A 21,125-nucleotide genomic window follows, 5' to 3' on the forward strand; every position below is an offset into this window, starting at 1 on the left:
CCAATGCCCCAGGAATCTAAAGCCCTCCCACCTGCACCGTCTCTCCAGCCACGCATTCATCTGCACTATCCTCCTATTTCTAAACTCACTAGCGCGTGGCACCAGGAGTAATCTGGAGATTACTACCTTTGATATTGGTCTTTCACTTTGGTTAACAGTAATATCCAACGGCTGCCAATTTTATGCAATACTAATTCATCTTGTGGCATTGCTCAAAGTGACGATGGGCCATTTTATAAAGACAGGAGTGTTATACTAGGTAATGCACAGTTTGTTCAGCTGCTAAAATGGAGCTGTGTACTGTTAAGGCCACAAAGTCTAATCGTTAATTGGCGAGCCTGCCAGTGTAAATCACACTTGCATCTAGTGACCTTTTTTAGATGTGCAAAATGTATATTTTGACCAATTTCAGTGTTAGTTGTCTTAAATTTTTTTAATAAGTGGAAATTGGTTGAGAAACCAGCATTCGGCCAGTAGGCGTTGCTACACTTGATCTACTTTCACTCTTAATCTTCACATTTTTCCAACACCTTTGTTCTCCTTGTGACACATCTTGAACAGTGCGTGTATAATCTGAACACTGCACTCTCAATACTGTATTGCGGAGACTCAATAGCCCACAGTATCTTGCCTGGTTTATCCACTTGAAAGCAAAAAGAAAATGAATGCTGTCTTTACATGTAAATGGCCAGTAACTTAGTGTACACTAGCCCAGCGCCATTAACTGTTAACTTTTCAGCCCCGTCTCGACAGATTTATTTCTTGTAGAAAAGCATCAATGCAGGTATAGACAGAAGGATAAAGACACGGTATGGAGAGCTTCCCATAAACTCTATACTATTGACTAGAAACATCTTGCTAACTCTCTCTGCAAGTTTCCTTTAATAGTTGCTTTTCTCTCGGGAGTCTGTTGCGTTAGGGTACTTCAGTGCTTCCTGTCTGGTCACAGAACTTAACAGCACTGTAGACATTTTCGTGATGCAATATCAAAGCAGAGTGACCACTTGAATTCCTGCAAGATTCCTACTTCTTCCGGTGAACATCATCTATACATGCAGTGTCAGCTTCCATGTGTATGCTGATGACACCTCTCGACGTTTAATTACCTCTGTGCTGACATGGCTTGTCTGACATCTGTCCTAGATGCGGCATAGCTTCCTCCAGCTCGGTGTTGGGAAGACTGAAGCCATGATCTTCACCCTTTCCACTGTTTCCATCCCCTTCCCTAGCTGCTGTCTCGAGCTGAACAAAACTGTTAGCAACTTATGTTTGACCCTAAGCTGGGCACCAGACCCTATATCTTCACTTCCACTAAGAGTGACTACTGTCACCTCTGCAATGTTGCTTACCTCTGCCACTTCCTCAACTGTTGAAATCCTCATACACGCCTTCATCACCACCAGACTCAACTACTCCAGTACTATCCTTCCTGGCCTCTCACCTCCACCCTCCATAAACTAAAACTTGTTCAAAACTCTGCCCTAAGTCCCGCTCACCCATTACCCCCTGCCTTTATTCTCCTACATTGATTTCCCCAATGCCTTAAATTTAAAATCCTTGCCTTTAAACCACTCCTTGGTTTTGTCCCATTCTATCTCCGCAACCTCGTCCAGTCCTACATCTCCCACGAGAACTTTGCTTCTCTGACTCTGTGCAGCCACTACATTTAGTGGCATGGTGCCAACTCTGTCATCTGGAATAGCCTGCCTAAACCTCCGCCTCTTTACCTCTCTTTCTTCGGTGTTAAAAACCTCCTCAAACCCATTTCTTCACCTCCATGATCTCCCTTCCTGGCTTGGTGCCTTGTCTGTGAAGAACCTGGCCATGTTTTTTTTAAACCGTAAAGGCTCTATTAACAGAAGTTGCTGCTTCTACACTTCAACTTTCTGAAATATTTACCTTTTTTACTTCTGCTGTGTAATGCTAATCGGCTGAGTAGTTACCATAAACATTTTTAATTATATTATTTTGCCTTTTGCCCAATGCATTCCTGGTTCCCATTTACTTGACGCTATGTCTGCTCGAGCTGGAGTTTATCATGTAATCACAGGTACAAGCATGTGAACCAATACATGACCGTGAACCAGCATCATCATGTGTTGCTCCTGGGCTGTTCTGGTCGGACTTCAGTAAATAACTGGAATCTTACCACTCCAGGGCTCGTTTTTGTCCCCAGAGTTCAGCAAAAACCTCCCTTGGCATTTTGGAGAAGCAATAATGTGTCGGTATTTATCATAAAGGTTTGTGAATGACTTTGGACTTGGCTAAAAGCAGCAATCCCTCTAGCCAGGTACAATATGCTGAAACCCTCCAGCCCCCCCCCCCCCCCCCCCACTCCCAAATCTCTCCAAAGTGACCTTAAGTGTGGAGAGCCAACGGTAAGGAAATATCAGTCCTTTGAGAAAAGATAGACATTTCCAAAACAGGCACGGTATGATAATAGCAAATAGAAGGATATGCTAATAGGGTGAAATGAAGTAGGGTGGGAGGGGACTCGTGTGGAGCATAAACACCAGCATAGATCTGTTGGGTGGAATGTCCTGTTTCTGTGCTGTAAAATTCTATAAACCAATTGTACACTTTCCTACTCCAAGAAGCCCCTCAATTCCAATTGATGTAACTCGAACAATTCGATTTGTGTTGTGACTGAGATTGCGTATACGGATCCCAGCTATCCGCTAGTCCATGTTAAAGCAGCTAATAGTCATGCTGGTCTCAAACCTCAGACTACAAGTAAACATCTGCTCACTGCTCCTTCCTGCCGTTTGATACAAACCATTGCATTTCACTATGACAGCGCTATAAACAAAAAGGTTTGCAGATCTTGCCAAAAAGCTGGTTTTAAATTTTGTCAGGTTGATCAGAAAATATTCCTATAAACCTGCCTGAGAGCATATGAAAGGAATTGATTTGATGAGGTGATAAATTGTCCAGGTATTTATTGACCATTACCTAAAAGGCGTTGTGACTTTTGTAATTCTCTAAAATGTGTACAGATGGGAGCTGCTGGACTGAATACTGAAAGTAATGGATGAATTGCGTGACTGATTCGAAAAATAAATGTAATCAGACACTGTGGTGTCAGACCAGATGCATGCAACAGCATCAATGGTTGTATTTTGTGGCGGAAGCAAGCTTTTTTTTATTATTTATTCTCGGGATGTGGGTGAAGCCGGCGAGGCCACGTTCATTGCCTGTTCCTTAATGCCCTGAGAAGATGGCCCACTGCTGCCACCTCAGGGCAACTAGGAACAAGTAATTGAGTACCTTTTCGGCTAGCATGATGGAGTACAAGATGAGTAACAATAATTACAATTACAGTCTCGGGATATTCAATGTTATCCTTTAGGCTTATGTTAATTTTGCAGCATTACTGCTAGTTTATATATGTGCTAAATTATTGAAAGAAAAACATACACATTTAAGGTAATTGGCAAAAGAACCGGGGGTGGGGGGAGATGAGAATTTTTTTTGAAGCAGCGAGTTACGATGATCTGGACTGCTCTGCCTGAAAGGGTGGTGGAAGCAGATTCAATAATCCAATTCCCTTCTGAAAGGGACATATTTGCAGGGCTATGGGGGAAAAAACAAAGGAGTGAGACTAATTGGACAGCTCTTTCAAAGAACCAGCACAGGCACGATGGGACGAATGGCCGTCTCCTGTACTGTCTGATTCTGATATCTATAGCACCTTATCTCTTAGAAATGTCTGAAAGCATTTCACATGCAACAGTTATGTAGCCATTTTTCACACAGCAGCATTTCAGAGCACTGAGATGGGTGAGCAGTCGATCTATTTTTGGTGGCGTTGGTTGAGGCAGACTGTTCAGGATACTGGGAAAACTCCCCGATCCTCAAATAATGCCATGGATCTTTCAACTCCTACCTATACCACCAGAACAGGTAGACGAGGTCTCCGTTTAACATCTTGTTCGAAAGGACACCATCTCCAGCAATGCAGCACTCCTTCAGTACTGCACTGGAGAGTCCGCCTAGATTGTGTTCCAAGCCTTGGAGTGTGGCTGTCTGACTCTGAGATGGGCATGCTACCAACTGAGCCTAGCTGAGAAGGAGCTGCAGAGGAAGTACTTTCAGTACAAGTCCTCCTGTCTCTCACTCAAAAAAAAACCTCCCTTTTGTGAGATATTCATAGTTGTATTTTTCCCCTTCCCTGTGTAAACCCACAGTTCCTCTCGCCTAACTGCAGAGAGTCACTCAATGATGTACAGCTCCATGTGGAATCAGGCAAATCAGCATCCTTGCGAGGTGTTGGTGTTGGGAAAAATAAGCACGGCTGGATGCTGCTGTATTTGCTTTAGTGAGAAACGTCCTCTTAATTTTCATCCTGTAGATATTAGCATCCTGTTTTGGAAGTGTCTACGTTTTCTAAAAACTGATTTCCTTACCATTGGCTCTCCACGCTCAGTCACTTGATCTGGAGAGGTGAGGGATAGGAAGGTTTCGGTGTCTTGCATCCAACTAGAGGGATTGCTGTGTTTTGCCTGGTCTGAAGTCGGGCAGGAGATTGAATAGGTGCAGGATAAGGAAATGGAGCAGTGGCTTGAATTCTGACCTTAGTTTTGTTCCTGACGCAAACTAATCACAAACCTTTATGATAAATACCTTCACGTTATAAAACATAGAAGTAAGAGGGGGAGGGGAGAAAGAGATTTGATGTCCAGTTTGCACTTTATAAATTTCTGAGCCAAAACCAGATGTGCAGCAACCTGATCTGGCTGTTGCCCAAAGTGTGTAAAAGTGCAGATGCCTTGCAGACCAAGACAGGTGGTAATCTTTCAGTGGGCCATTTTAATACTATCAGCACCTAATCTTTTCTCCTCCCCCCTCCCCATAAGGGGCATTAATAAACTCTGAGGTAAACGTGCATCTTGGAAGCAGCCCTGACGCAGTCACTGCCAATAATTTGTGTTAATGTGTCCAAATTATCTCCGGTGTTCCTTCTCCATGTACAGCCCTGCGGTATTGCTAGTGACTGGAGTCCAGTGGACCCTGCAAATTATTGTAAATTGGTTCAGCCTTGTTTGCGATTGATTCTCTGTGCCAAGGTCATTTTGAATGATTTTCCATTCGCAATTACATTGAATTTCTCTTTTATTTTCTACTTTCCCATTTCCCCCCACCACCCCATCAAACCCAGGTGCTTTTGAGTTTGATACTGGAAGTTGTACATCTGGTGATTGGTATAATCTCCCTTTCCTTGTTCTATGCTCAACACCCTTCCTTTCATTTTTTAAAACAAAGATCACATTAAAAAGCACCAGTGAAACCTGGATTTAGTACAGCCAAAAGTGGTGGTGGTTAACAACATAAATTGTTTTCTAAACCTCTCCATGGTACCATGTGTTTCACCTCCTGCGTGTTTTGCCTCAGACTGAAGGATCTTGGATTTATAGATTGCAATCTTGAAAGCAGAAATGTTACAAGCGAAAGGATTTTGCTTTGTTTGGAACCTGACATTTTTTCCAAGCGTCTGTGTGTTTGCTTGTTCCAAATTCCGAGTCTGTATTAGATATTCTTTCAGGTTCAGCTTCCCCTATGTATTCCCCTATCGCATCCCTTGCGATAACGAGTCGGCCTTTACTGCCTATTATCTAGTCCTACAATGGTGTGATTTCAGGGGATGTAACAATGAAACCTCTCAGTACATAAATTGGATACAGTGATCCTTCATGTGTGCTTCTCTAATCTTCTAAAAGACGGACTGATAAGTACTTTACTGAGACAAGGCCAGATATAAATGAAAGAGTTGGTTTATTTTGCAAATCATACGTGAAAGGCACAAGAGTAACAATCCTCTTATTTTGTAACACTTTGTGCCTTGGAAAACAACAAAAACATGACATACTGTCCCCTGTTAGCCGGTTGAGTGTTGCTTTTCTGACCAGAGAATTCTCTGAATCTCATCAGTACTACCATGAGAACATTCTCAGTCTGTGTCTGTCTCCCTTGCCAGCTTTTCCAAACGGAAAGTTCCAGAACATGTTTCTCTGTCCTTTTTTATTTCCTAACTAGACAGGAAGCCATGGCCTTGACCACTGACCCTGCCCCCCCCCCCCCCCCCCAAACCCTTGCAGCTCTCCATGTCTGATGATTGGCCAGTTAAAGCCTAGCCAGCCTCCTTGGTGAGGGTCTGAACTAGATAACCTCATGCCTCTGTAGTTTGCTTGCATGAGCCAGTGTTAACACCCAGGTAAGCAGAAGAGCACTAGTGCATAGAGTTTTGAAATAGCTCTGGGCCAAAAAGAGTGGCAAGAGGTAGCCCAGATGGGAACTGCCTCCTGGATGGCCTCGCCCCTCCTTATCTCTGTCACCTCCTACACTCAAATCTCTGCGCTCCTCCAATTCTGGCCTCTTGTGCATCCCTAATTTTCATCGCCCCACCATTGGCGGCTGTGCCTTCAGCTGCCTAGGCCCTAAGCTCTTGAATTCCCTCCCTAAACCCCTCTGCCTGTCTACCTCTCTCCTCCTTCAAGATACTGCTTAAAACCTTTGATCAAGCTTTTGGTCACCTGTCCTAATATCTCCTTATGTAGCTCGGTGTCAAATTTTGTTTGATAATCACTCCTGTGAAGCCCCTGGGGACATTTTGCTATGTTAAAGGTCCTATTTAAATGCAAATTGTTGTTGCATATGGTTGTCAACCCTCTCGAATTCTCCTGGAGTCTCCATGAATTATAGGTTAATCTCCAGGACTGCTACAAGCAATCCAGGAGAAAAGTCATAGGGGCCTCAAAAATATTGTGTATCCTCTTTTCAATTTCTTTGAATACTTTTGTTTATTAGTTATAAAAATATTGGGGATGGGTTTTAAAAAAAAAAGCTTGTTTGACTGATACCCAATTGAAGGATTCTTGACTAACAAGGAGTCTGTTTGCTTTTCACATGGTAGAAAAGTAAGTTGTGAAGAGGACATAAGGAGTCTACAAAGGGATATAGATAGGTTAAGTGAGTGGGCAGAAATTTGGCAGATGGAGTATAATATGGGAAAATGTGAACTTGTCCACTTTGGCAGGAGGAATAGAAAGGCAGTATATTTAAATGGAGAGAGATTGCAGAACTGAGATACAAAGGCATGAATCACAAAAAGTTAGTATGCAGGTACAGCAAGTGATTAGGAAGGCAAATGGAATGTTGTCATTTATTGCAAGGGGAATGGAATATAAAAGTAGAGATGTTTTGCTACAGTTGTACAGGGCATTGGTGAGACTCCATCTAGAATATTGTGTGCAGTTTGGTCTCCTTATTTAAGAAAGGACATAATTGCTTTGGAGACGGTTCGGAGAAGGTTCACTCGACTGATTCCTGGGATGAGGGGGTTATCTTATGAGGAACAGTTGGACTAGTTGGGCCTGGATACACTGGAGTTTAGAAGAATGAGAGGTGATCTTATTGAAACATATAAGATCCTGAGAGGACTAGAAGGGGTAGATGTTGAGGGGATGTTTCCCCTTGTGGGTGAGACTAAAACTAGGGGCCACAGTTTAAAAATAAGGGGTCTCTCATTTTTTCTGAGGGTCGTGAGTCTGTGGAACTCCCTTCCCCAGAGAGCGGTGGAGGCAGGGTCATTGAATATTTTTAAGGCTGAGTTAGATAGATTCCTGATTAACAAGGGAGTCAAAGGTTATAGTAGGTAGACGGGAAAGTAGGGTTGAGGTCACAATCAGATCAGCCATGATCTTATCAAATGGCAGAGCAGGCTCGAGGGGCCGAATGGCCTACTCCTGTTAATTTGTATGTTTGTATGTGACTAATTCCATTTTAAAACAATTCATGGACTCTGCTTCAACAATGGTTTGTGGGAATAACCATCCTCTGTGTAAAGTTTTTTTTTCTAACCTCCCTTTTAATTCTTAGTAATTATCTTAAATTTGTACCCTCATTGCCATCCCTGCTGTCTAGTGGAAACAATCTATCTCTAGTTACTGTATAATCTTAAACACTCTTATCAGGCCAGCTCTTAACCGTTCTAGTCAAAGAAGTTCTTAACTTCTCAAGTCTCTCTTCATAATAACATCCTAGTGAATCTATGCTGCACCTTTTCCATTGTTTTTACATTCCTCCTATAATGAGATGGCCAAAACTCTACACACTGCTCCAACTGCAGTCTAACAAAGGTCCTAAGAGCAAGTTCAACATTGCCAAGGCTCTGGGTACGAAGCCAAGGGTTGCCTTATCTACTTGTGCTGCTGCCAAGGTCCTTCTGCTTCTCTGCTCCATTTAAAATCTTACCATTTAAGTTCCATTTCCTTTCCCTATTATTTACAGAAAGGATTTCTGCATTAAACTAGGTACCATAAATATAAAATCATCACTAATAAATCCAATAGGGAATTCAGGAGAAACAACAGACTGGTGAGAATGTGGAACTCACTACCACAAGTGGTTGAGGCGACTCGCATAGATGCATTTAAGGGGAAACAAAATAAGTACATGAAGGGTATGCTGATAGGGTTAGATGAAGAGTGGGTGGAAGGAGGCTCATATGGAGCATTAACACTGGCATGGACCAGTTGGGCCGAATGGCCTGCTTCTGTGCTGTACGTTCTATGTAATTAAGTGGTATCCGCTGCTATCTGCCCATTCTGCTAGCCTACTGTCATCCTGCAGTCTTCAAAAGTTCTGGCCGCAATGTGCCGTACCCCCACTTAGTGATTTCTCCCCAACATCCTCCCTCAACCAGTAGTGACAAGAAGAGGTGACCTGGTCATTCATCTCGCTGCTGTTTGTGGGATGGTACTGACTTGGAATAGCTGCCTCATTTGCCTACACAGCCGTCACTGCGCTTCAAAAATAGTCCATTGTATGGAGAGCATTTGATGTGATGTGATGCCGTTTACATGCAAGTGTTTTATTTGTTGTAATAAACTTTTTTTCTTTTAACAGTGGATCCATTGATGGCAACAACCAGCTTGTAATCAAAGGACGGTTTCAGCAAAAACAAATAGAAAATGTGTTAAGGAGATATATCAGTGAGTATGGCAGAGATCATTTATTATAAGGGAGGAGCAGGAGTAGTTGGGAAATGGGATTTCCTCAGGGTAAGAACCTTGCTGATCAGGAACATAGATTAGTCTCGTGAATCTTCACTAAACACATCAAAACTAAAGACCCAATTGCAAATGTAAAATTAGTTTTGAAAGAATTTCAGAACATTGGGGTTCCTTTTAACCCTTTGGCTGACTGCTCAGCAGCCAGTTCTGTGCTCCTACTTCAGCTCAAACACTGATGCTTGTAAAAGTGACCACAATTACAATCGTACTCGGAAGTAGCTATTGTATTGTAACACTAAACAATTACATGTTAAAATTCTACATTCTTTATAAATTTTATTACTCCCTATTTTCTTCTCTCGTCCCATTTTTTTTTGTCTCATTCTGTCTCTTTTACCCCCGCTACCCTCCTGGTTTTCTGGTTTGCTTTCCCCCGCTTTTGCCTTCCTCTGTGTAATACTGAAGGAGTACACTGCGGGGCTCCTAGGCGTAGTCTGTTGAGATGCGCTACTGGGCTGCTGAGCGAAGAGAATGCTTGAATGTAAGCAAAGCTGGAGCAGTGATCGCGGATCTTTTTAAAACAAAGGTTGAAAGGTGCAGAAGGATGCATCGGTTTTGACTATTTGTTAGGTTGCCCGTTGTAACTGTGTCCAGTTTAAATGGAGCTGACTATCTCTGGATTTTCTGTTTGAGTTTGCCACAGCAGCTTCTCCCCCCTTTTTTTAAAACAATTTAAGGATTATTTCTAAGTTAGTTTTAAAATTGTCATAAATTTTATCACTTAATTTCTCCCCTCTTCAGTTTCCCTACACCCCCATCAGAGAATTGGCAGCTAAACTGCTATTTCTTTAACCTCGCCGCCAGTTGTCCTGGGGCAACCGAACGTTTATTGGTCTTTTTTGCCCCATTGTACCTCTAAATTCTTTCAGTAAATTCTCGTGCTTCCTTTGTACCTACCTGTTTTTGAAATTTAGATTTTTTTTTTAAGGCATAATATTGGATTGGATTTGCTGTGAAACCCCTTGACGTAACTCTCATTTGTATTTTTATTCTCTCCACCCCGCTCACAGAGGAATACGTGACCTGCCATACCTGCCGATCGCCAGACACCATCTTGCAGAAGGACACAAGGCTGTATTTCTTGCAGTGCGAGACCTGTCATTCACGCTGTTCTGTGGCCAGCATCAAAACCGGCTTCCAGGCCGTCACTGGCAAGAGAGCACAGCTCCGTGCCAAAGCAAATTAACCTAAATCTAACCACTGGAGAATGGGAACCAGGGAGTGGTGTAATAGGACTGTTTTACCAAGCAAGGGTGCGTTTTAAGTGCGTCAAAAATTAAAAGTGCTAGCCGATTCAGCAAATAAAAATAAAGTAATGGTCACCGGAAGTGAGCGTTGGTCTCTGAAGCCCTCATGAGTCTGTGAGTTAATTGTGATAATTCCTGTTGCACTGCTCTCTTGTTCATATCCTGTTCAGTCACCAGTGTAAATGCACAAAGCAAATTTGCCTTTTATACCTTGCAAGATCCACAGACGGCCCTAGGTGCAGCTCGACTTACTGAAGCTTGGAAATGATCGACTGGATATTGTTTCTTAAAGAGTGCATAATCTCTCATTGTTGATTATAGCTCACCCTGGCTGTTGGTTATCCCGCTGTCTGGCTGCTGTATTTTTTTAACGGAGGTGGGGGGAGGGGAGGGGAAGTTGGCCAAATTGTGCTAAATGAGTTTGGAAATTTATTAAACAAATTCCCTGAGAAATATTTAAAACTGGACTTTTTTTTAATTAAATCCACCCTTAAGTGCTTTCTAAGTCACAACTTTTCAGATGCCAGGGTGAGGTCTGGGAAACGGAGCCTCATTTCAACCGATTTGCAGTGCTAGTGAAGATTTATCCATAATCAGCCGTGGATTAGTTTGGGGAGGGTTTTCTTTTTTTTTTAAAAAAAGCAAAAAACACAGGCATGTTGAACTGATTGCAGGCTCTAGACTGTATACTAATTGGCAAAAGTATGTGAGAATAAGATATAATAAAGTGGTTAATACTGTAATTCTCCTATGCTTCTGGTAATGTTTAATTCTGGCTTTTCCAAAAATTGAAAGCTCTGAAACGAGCTGACTCTCCACCAGCCACTTTTAACATATTTTGCGTGCAGCCGGTATCGAACGTACAATTCTCCTGCCGGCCGGCTGCTCTCCGACATACAAAACTGCCACATCTGCCTTGTTCGAGCAGCTGTGGAGATCCACTTCTCATAGGGGTTTGTGGTGTTGCCTTCAGATTTTGGCAGTGGTGGAAAAGTACGGTGGGATGAGAGATGTCTGGAGACCACGTGTGGTGCTGCTCTCCAGAAACCAGTACAGCAATCGTAAAAGCGTAACTAGAGCAGCTGACAAGTGGGCTCAAATCACAACCGGCCATTTCCCTCAAGTGGGGCAAGGGTATAAACCGCTCCCCATTTCAGACCTTGTTTACTGACTCTCTTTAAAATCAGATCTCTTGAGTTGAAAGAAAATGTTTGATTTAGGTAGTGAGGAGGGAAGAATTTCACTTAAGAAATTAAGCACCGTAAAACTTGATCTTAACAACGATTTAATCTTTCGCCCACCCCCCCCCCCCCAAAATCCATTTTTAAGTTGTGTGTTGAGGTAATTTATCTGCCCTGCTCTTACCTGCCACATCTTGCCCCACAAAATCCTCTCATTCAGTGTATTGGATGTAGTTTGTTGGCTTTGTAGCTGAGTATAGATTGGGGTGGGGCGTAGGAAAGATAGCGAGGAAATATGTAACACTGGAAACAATCATAACTGTGAAACTTGCAAACAATATTGGATAGCTGGGAAGCTAAAAGACGACAACCCATCCCCACTTAAAATAGGCACCTGACACAGGTATGTTTGATAATTATCTGATGGCTGAATGGGGGAGAAACTGGATGAATTTGGCCAATTTTCAGATCTGATTCTGTTGAAAGCAAAGCATATGCACTTGCTTTAAAGCTATGGTCAGACTCTCTCCAGTCTGCCTGGGGGAGGTGGGGGGAGGAGGAGAAGAGAGAAATCAAGACTCGTTTCTCTAGCGTTGCATCATTTGTAGGCAGCATAGTTGGCCAAGTGCAGGCTAAGTCACGCTCACCTTCCTGATTAAACCACCAAACAATGTTTAAACCAAAACTGGTGAAGAAAACACCCAGCTTCTTTAAATGCTTTTAACGGGTAGTGGAAACTGGAGAGTGTTTTTTTTTGGGAGAGGAGAAAGGAGAGAGTAAATAGTGATTACCACCATCATTGGTACAAATAAAATGGGACACCCTCCCTCCGAATCAAAATCTGGGATGGCAGAGATAACCTTGAGTACACAGTGAAACTAGTCAACTTTACTAAAGTGCAACAGTTTGCATGAACAGACTGAACATATACACAGTATAATTTTTTAAGTTGCTTTAAAATAGAGATTGTATCCCTTCTGTATTGGCCCACTAAGTATGACATCCATTTAGATCTAGTGGAGACAAAAAAACATTAAAATACTTAACTTTTTTGAAGTAATGTATAAGGCAATTGATAATATACACTCCCTGTCTAGCATATTCTTAAAGTACCTTTTTGGAATTGAGAAGGCTGAGATCTCAGGATATTGCAGATTTGCCCCCTTCCATTTTAATGTGGGTATATAGAAGGGATGCTTTGACTTTTTTAAGTGACATTTTTGCCTTTTCTTTCTAGAAATAACACTGAGAAATGTTTGTAGATGCCGAATAAAGTGAACTTTTTGTAACTATTTTTCTTTACCAGTCCAACAGACTGCGAGTGTGATTATTTTGAAAGAGCTTCTGCATTATTCCCCAAGGTTATGTTATGAACGTTCAGAGGAGATTGCTCAGAGAACAGTGGCAGACGTTTGAAAATAAAGTGAAAGGACCTCTAACATAGACTGGTGTAGCATGACTTTTTTTGAATTGTACCAAACTCACAGCTACTGATTCAGCTTGTAGCATTTGTATCGTGGTGGGGAGGGAAAGGAGGAAAGGAAGAGCCGCCTTCACCCACCCTTTTTCTTTTGGCCCTGATTCTAACTTGGATTGGCATATCGCATTCCAAGCAGCGTACATCAATGAGAATCGTACATCTGGAATACATCGCAAGATATAAAGCAGGTATACAGACACGGGCATGGATGAATTAAATCATTACAACCTGAGTGAGTTATTTTCATATTACTGCTGTTTGTCAATAACTCACATTTCAATATTTTTTCCCCCCTTTCATTTCTTGCCATTCCTTTGTCACTCCTCTGAATTGCAAGATCCTACAAATTTGTTTATGGGGCGGCTTGAATTGCTAACTTGTTTGTCGGAATGATTTGAGAAGTCCTTTGTGTGTGTTTGCAACACAGCTGGCTGGCTCCCATCCTCAACCAAACAAGGCACGCTATTGTCTGCAATGTCTCCACTGTCTCTGATTTGTCACACTGCTTATCCGACATCCAGATGAGCAAAAACTTCCTTGAACTAAATATTGGGAAGATCGAAGTCGTCATCTTTGGTCCCCGCCACAAACTCCATTCCCCAGCCACCGACTCCATCCCTCTCCCTGGCCACTGGCTGAGGCTAAACCAGACCGTTCGCAACCTTGGCATCTTATTTGACCCTGCGATGAGCTTCCGACCACATATCTGTTCCATCACCAAGACCACCTACTTCCACCTCAGTAACATCACCTGTCACTGTCACTGCCCCTGCCTCAGCTCATCTCCTGCTGAAATCCTCTTCCATGCCTTTGCTATCTCTAGACCCAACTATTCCAATGCTCTCCTGGCTAGCCTCCCATCTTCCACCCTCCATAAACTTGAGCTTATCCAAAACTCTGCTGCCTGTATCCTAACTCGCACCAAGTCCCGTTCACCCATCAACCCTGCACTCGCTGACCTACATTGGCTCTCGGTCTGGGAATGCTTCGATTTTAAAATTCTCATCCTTTTTTTTCAACTCCCTCCCTCCATGGCCTTGCGCCTCCCTAGCTCTGTAACCTCCTCCAGCCCTACAACCCTTTGAGATTTCTGCACTCCTCCAATTCTTGCCTCTTGCGCATCCCTGATTTCAATCGCTCCACCATTGGCGGCTGTGCCTTCAGCTGCCTTGGCCCTAAGCTCTGGAATTCCCTTCCTAAACCTTTCCGCTTCTCTACCTCTCTTCCTTTACGATGGTCCTTTAAAACCTATCTCTTTGACCAAGCTTTTGGTCACCTATCTTAATATCTCCTTTTGTGGCTCGATAGCAAATTTTGTTTGATAATGCTCCTGTGAAGCACCTTGTAGCCACAGTATTAATATGACTGGTCCAGTTAAATTTCTGGTCAATGGTGACTCCTAGGATGTTGATGGTGGGGGATTCGGCGATGGTAATGCCGTTGAGTGTCAAGGGGAGGTGGTTAGACTCTCTTTTGTTGGAGATGGTCATTGTCTGGCACGAATGTTGCCACTTATCAGCCCAAGCCTGGATGTTGTCCAGGTCTTGCTGCATGCGGGCATAGACTGTTTCATTATCTGAGGGAGACCAGAGAGCAGAGCAAATCCAACTTCAAACAACATTTATTTTCAGATAGTTACTTGCAAAAGATGTATATTCAAATTGAGACTTCAAACCTCTTCTAATTGCCTAGAATAAGTTATTAAGAGAAACAACTTTGGCTTTCACACCTTCCAGCTCCAACTAGCCAATGCCATCCACAAGGGGTGAAGTCAGTGATGCCAAGTGTAAGAGTTGGAATGCCCAAGTATACAATCTTGAATTCAGTTGGGCCAATCTCCTGTCCTCTGCCCCTTGGTTCTGTCCCTCTTACAGCTTAGGTAAACTTAGTGGAAAAGAGCTCCCAACCCACAGGAAGTTTGGAACCATCCATTTAATTTCCCACAACCAGTGCAGCTGTGTGCTGTACAGTTAAGGGAGTCATATTAGAGGCATAATTCAATCTGGGTATTATGATTATTGACCGTAGCTGGTAATGAGAGGGAGGGAACTTGTGACATGTAAGATTGTTCCCGACACGTAGGGTTGCCGACTCTGGTTGGCTGTATTCCTGGAGGTTTCATCACATGACCTCCCACCTCCAACCGCCCTGCCTGGTCCAACAGCCTTTTTCCCCATCTCCAATATTTTAATAACTAAGAAATGAAGGTGTTCAAAGAAAATGAAAAAAACCCACAGCTTTTTTAATGCCCCTATGATTTTTTTCCCGGGTTGCTCACAACAGTGTGCGGGAGATTAATTTTTTTGTTCCTGGAGACTCCAGAGCAATCCTGGAGGATTGGCAACCCCACTTAAGTGCTGGTATTTTGGATTTTGGTAGCAGAGAATAAGAGTTCAGGACAATGATTATGTCCGAGACCATCCTCTTAGAAACCCAGTTAAGGCCAAATCCTTGAACCTCACTGTGCAGGCATTTGCTATTTAATGGGAGGGCCTTCGAATTTATCCAGTTAATCTTCTTCACTGAAATCAGGCCATTATCCTGAATTAAAGCCATCAAAGGGAGAGAAAGACCTTTGGGGTCCATAACAACCGTATGTTGTCTGCATATCTTGCACTCTCTACCCCTTTCTCATATGTCTTGGATGTGGCGTCTGACCGTATGGCAATCACCAGGGAGTTCCATAACTACCAGACGCACTAAGGGTCATTGAACAGCAAATTAGTGTTTATTCTTCACCAAGGACATGTTTTGTTTTCAGAAAAGGAACCAAAAGTGGGGGAGATTGGTGCATGATCTGAGATCACTGTTTGACCAGTATCTGCACCCAGTGATGTCACTATCTCAACCCCCTCCCACCCCGCCAAAGTTATATATCGTAACATGGAGAATCATAGGTAAAATCGCACACAGTGGTGAGGCGTAATCTCTGTATGTCTGCCGACCCGTCTCGCTACCGAACTCCAAAAGATAATCCTGCCTCCCTGGATATCACTACACCTTCCTCAAGAAGTGTCCAAAGCGCGATCTGGCAGAAGATTAAAATCCCCACTTAAAATCCATTCAAGATCAGATGGCTCTCCTACCTTATGGGAGAGCAACCGCAGGAACTGTGTTGGAGTATTAGAGGCACACAAAATCACAGAAATTTATAGCACAAAAGGAGGTTGTTCAGTCTATTGTGGCTGTGCCAGATCTTTGCCAAACAGAATGATTACTATTCCAAAGGAACCCATAAGACAACACCAAATTGCATTTATTTTTTTATTATTATTCGTTCATGGGATGTGGGCGTCGCTGGCGAGGCCGGCATTTATTGCCCATCCCTAATTGCCCATTCCTAATTGCCCTTGAGAAGATGGTGGTGAGCCGCCTTCTTGAACTGCTGCAGTCCATGTGGTGAAGGTTCTCCCACAGTGCTGTTAGGAAGGGAGTTCCAGGATTTTGACCCAGCGACGATGAAGGAACAGCGATATATTTCCAAGTCAGGATGGTGTGTGACTTGGAGGGGAACGTGCAGGTGGTGTTGTTCCCATGTGCCTGCTGCTCTTGTCCTTCTAGGTGGTAGAGGTCACGGGTTTGGGAGGTGCTGTCGAAGAAACCTTGGCGAGTTGCTGCAGTGCATCCTGTGGATGGTACACACTGCAGCCACAGTGCGCCGGTGGTGAAGGGAGTGAATATTTAGGGTGGCGGATGGGGTGCCAATCAAGCGGGCTGCTTTGTCCTGGATGGTGTTGAGCTTCTTGAGTGTTGTTGGAGTTGCACTCATCCAGGCAAGTGGAGAGTATTCCATCACACTCCTGACTTGTGCCTTGTAGATGGTGGAAAGGCTTTGGGGAGTCAGGAGGTGAGTCACTCGCCACAGAATATCCAGCCTCTGACCTGCTCTTGTAGCCACAGTATTTATATGGCTGCTCTGGTTAAGTTTCTGGTCAATGGTGACCCCCAGGATGTTGATGGTGGGGGATTCGGCGATGGTAATGCTGTAGAATGTCAACGGGAGGTGGTTAGACTCTCTCTTGTTGGAGATGGTCATTGCCTGGCACTTGTTTGGCGCGAATGTTACTTGCCACTTATGAGCCCAAGCCTGGATGTTGTCCAGGTCTTGCTGCATGCAGGCTCGGACTGCTTCGTTATCTGAGGGGTTGCGAATGGAACGGAACACTGTGCAATCATCAGCGAACATCCCCATTTCTGACCTTATGATGGAGGGAAGGTCATTGATGAAGCAGCTGAAGATGGTTGGGCCTAGGACACTGCCCTGAGGAACTCCTGCAGCAATGCCCTGGGGCTGAGATGATTGGCCTCCAACAACCACTACCATCTTCCTTTGTGCTAGATATGACTCCAGCCACTGGAGAGTTTTCCCCCTGATTCCCATTGACTTCAATATAGCAACTTTGATGTAGGAAAATGTCCCAAGATGCTTTACAGAAGCATAAATCAGACATAAATTGATACCGAGCCAAAAATGAGATATTACGAGTTATTACAGAAAGAATTGTGCATGGTTGGAGCACGAAAGCTGTCCCAAGAGTTACTTGAGTGTCAACCATGGCTCAGTGGGTGTGTCTCTCTTGCTTCTGAGTCAGAAGTTTGTGGGTTCAAGTCCCACTCCAGAGACTTGAGCACAAACCTAGGCTGACACTCCCAGTGCCAGTACTGAGGGAGTGCTGCACTGTCGGAGGTGCCGTCTTCCCAATGAAATGTTAAACCGAGGCCCTGTTTGCACTCTTGGGGACATAATAGTTCCCATGGCACTATTTCAAAGACGAGCAGGGGAATTCTCCCCAGTGTCCTGGCCAAAAATTATCCCTCAACCAACATATAAAAACAGATTATTCTGGCCATTATCTCATTGCTGTTTGTGGGAGCTTGCTGTGCGTAAATTGGCTGATGTGTTTCCTACATTACAACAGTGACCACACCTCAAAAAGTACTTCATTGGCTGTAAAGCTCTTTGGGGCATCCTGAGGTCCTGAAAGGCACTATATAAATGTTAAATCTTTCTTCCTCTTTATATGATCTGGGCTCAAAGCACCGTTCAGATTTGCCTGGTCGCTTTGTCCAAGTGAGGACGTTGCCTCTTGTGTGAGGAAAGGGAGCTCAGAGGCGCAACAGGGACACGTCTTCTGGTGAAAAAGATCTCGGCACAGAGTTAGGAAACGCAGCCCGTGATGGTGTTGGCCGAGTGTCTGTGCTCCAGTGGGGACGTGAAGCTTTGCATCCATAGGTTGGTCATGTGCCTAGTCCCCATCATTGTCCCCGCCAGGGAAAAGCTGGGGGGGGGACGCAGGCTGGGTGAGAGGCCCGCTGTTCTGCCACATGAAGGGGCCAAGATACTCCAGAGCCACTTGATGCCTGGCGACTAACATCAGACCAGCATAAATACGAGATAACTTATAAATAAATCAGGAGTATAAAAATACTGCCTTCAAAGTGTATGGTAGCCTGGTGGTTATGATTCCAGATTTGGAGCCCATCCCCATGAACTTGCCACCCATGGCAAGTTCTGACTCTTAATGCCACTCCGAAGTGACTCCCAGCACCTTTTCAAAAACAACAACAATTTGCTTTTATATAGTACCTCTAACATAGTAAAACATCCCGATGCACTTAGCAGGAGTATAAACAGACAAAAATTGACACTGAGCCAATGAACAATATTAGGACAAAGCTTGGTCAAAGAGGTAGGTTTTAAGGAGTATCTTAAAGGAGGGGAGAGAGACGGAGAGGTTCAGAGAGGGAATTCCAGAGTGTAGGGCCTAGACGGCTGAAGGCATGGCCGCCAACGGTGGAGCGAAGGAAGTGGGGGATGCACAAGAGGCCAGAGTTGGAGGAACGTAGAGTTCTCGGAAGGTTGTAGGGCTGGAGGAGGTCGCAGGGATAGGGAGGGAGCGAGGCCATGGAGGACTTTGAACACGAGGATGAGAATTTTAAAATCACGTTTCAGGGAAACATGGGCAATTAATGCGTCCTTGCCAATGTCGCCCACACCCTGAGAACAAATGATAAAAAAACAAGTGCTGTTATGGTCAGACTTCCTTCTTAAAGGGGCCAAGTCAATTGACAACGATTTATTCATCCCTAAGGATGAATTAAAAGCTGCCCCTGACCCCTTCTCAGTACAGGCAACTTGTATGGCAAAGGATTAAAGTGTTGGGGTGGGTGGATTACAACTTAAAAATTACTCGTCATTGGAAGGGAAGTGAGAGGAAGCTTTTTCACCCAAAGGGTACTGGAGTTATTGAATCAATTAGCAGTAAAATCCATTGAAGCAGGTTCAAAAGATAATCGGATATGTTTCTGGAGAAGGGGGTGACGGAGCTAGCGAGAAGATGGGGAGGTGGGGCTAATCGATGAAAAGGGGACGGGGAGGTGGGGCTAATCGATGAAAAGGGGACGGGGAGGTGGGGCTAATCGATGAAAAGGGGACGGGGAGGTGGGGCTAATCGATGAAAAGGGGACGGGGAGGTGGGGCTAATCGATGAAAAGGGGACGGGGAGGTGGGGCTAATCGATGAAAAGGGGACAGACTCGTTTCGGTCTAATGGTGCTCTTCTACTGCTAAAAATTCTTACGTTCTAAACAATCGATCCAAAGTATCTGAAAGGAATCGAGCATCAGTGTTCCTCAACGATTCACTTCACAGGTAACGTCCTTACTTAGTTCTACTCAATGTGCACACTCATTAAATGAAGGACAACCTCAGAAAGAGGCAGGGTAAAATAATCTTTCACGTTATTATGCGCGCTACTCCCACGGTAAGCAGGAGAGAGCGAACCATCGCTCAACAAGAGAAACCCTTTCATAACTGCCAGCGCTGTATTGGCCTCCGAGAGTTAGAACAGAAGAATTTTTAAGAACAGATAAAGTCATTTGGTCCAAAGACCCTTTTTGATCTCAAGCTCATTTCATTTTCTTTCCCAAAACATCCAACCTTGATCAATTTCTCCACGTGCGCAGTTTCCAGCGTGAGTAACCGGATTCTCCCCCTCCCCAGTCAAAAGGGTACTGGGGCCAATTGCAGTAGCCTCTCACGCTGTCCTCGGCACAGAAATAAGGCAGCAGAACAAGATAGGTTGCGTGCTCATGGCTGCCAAGGTCAGGTTTAGGGCAAACTCAGATTATATGGGGTAGAATTTCCCCTCCGAATTCTCCTGACCTCTCGCCGTGACTTTGGTGGAAGAGCGACAGAAACCTGACAGAAACGGCGGGCTATCGGGAGAACCGCCCATGGAAATTCCAGGCACGGATCTTTACACAGAAGGTGAACAACAACTGGAAATGGGTTGCCAGGAAGCTGAGCTTATTTCAGGAACAGCTGGATTGTGGGCAGTAGGGTTGGTATTGTGGGAGGGTGAGGTCAACTGGGATAAACCGCCATCTTCAGTTGAACCCTACCTTGTGAACTCGAGAATCTCAATAAAATTTACCTTGTGAAAAATTGCGAAGATTATTATGGAAGAGATAATCGACAGCTAGTGCAGTTCTTTATTACACCAGCGGTCTCCATTCTCCCCTGCGATCCACGCTTGGGCTGCTCCATCTTGATTACATAGAATTTACAGCACAGAAACAGGCCATTCGGCCCAACAGGTCTATGCTGGTGTTTATGCTCCACACGAGCCTCCTCCCATCCGATTTCATCTCACCCTAACAGCATATCCTTCTATTCCTTTCTCCCTCATGTGTTTATCTAGCTTTCCCTTAAATGCATCTATGCTATTCACCTCAACTACTTTTGGTAGCAAGTTCCACATTCTAACCACTCTCTGAGTAAAGATGTTTCTCCTGAATTCTTTATTGATTTATTAGTGACGGTCTTATATTTATATTATTTATATCTTATATATTTACACCTGCTACTGATCAATCTTTTGATTCTTAACCTGTCCCACTACCACCTTCCTTGCCTTGCACCATCATCCCTTTTCTTATTTAATCATTCGTGCCCTCCACCCTATCAGAGACCGTTCATTTTGTTCTTTTCTCCCCTCCCCTCTCCCTCCCCTCTCCCTCCCCCTCTTTCCCTGATTCTGCTCAAAAACTTTAACTCTTTTAACATCTTCCAGTTCTGATGAAAAGTCTTCAACCTGAAATGTTAACTCTGTTTCTTTCTCCACAGATGCTGCCTGACCTGCTGA

General features: G+C 44.0%; 1 protein-coding gene across 2 annotated transcripts in view; it reads left to right on the top strand.

Annotated features, from left to right (window-relative positions):
- The window catches only part of eif2s2 (eukaryotic translation initiation factor 2, subunit 2 beta), a 64,157-nt gene extending 51,366 nt beyond the window's left edge, over positions 1 to 12,791 (top strand). For both annotated transcript variants that reach the window (XM_068000219.1, XM_068000218.1), the window contains 2 exons: positions 8,905 to 8,990; positions 10,082 to 12,791. In XM_068000219.1, coding sequence (XP_067856320.1) covers positions 8,905 to 8,990; positions 10,082 to 10,257 — 262 coding nt within the window. In that variant the 3' untranslated portion in view covers positions 10,258 to 12,791. The remainder of the gene's footprint in view (positions 1 to 8,904; positions 8,991 to 10,081) is intronic.
- The last annotated feature ends 8,334 nt before the right edge of the window (positions 12,792 to 21,125 follow it).

This window comes from Heptranchias perlo, chromosome 19 (genome assembly GCF_035084215.1).
Source record: "Heptranchias perlo isolate sHepPer1 chromosome 19, sHepPer1.hap1, whole genome shotgun sequence".
Lineage (NCBI taxonomy): Eukaryota > Metazoa > Chordata > Chondrichthyes > Hexanchiformes > Hexanchidae > Heptranchias > Heptranchias perlo.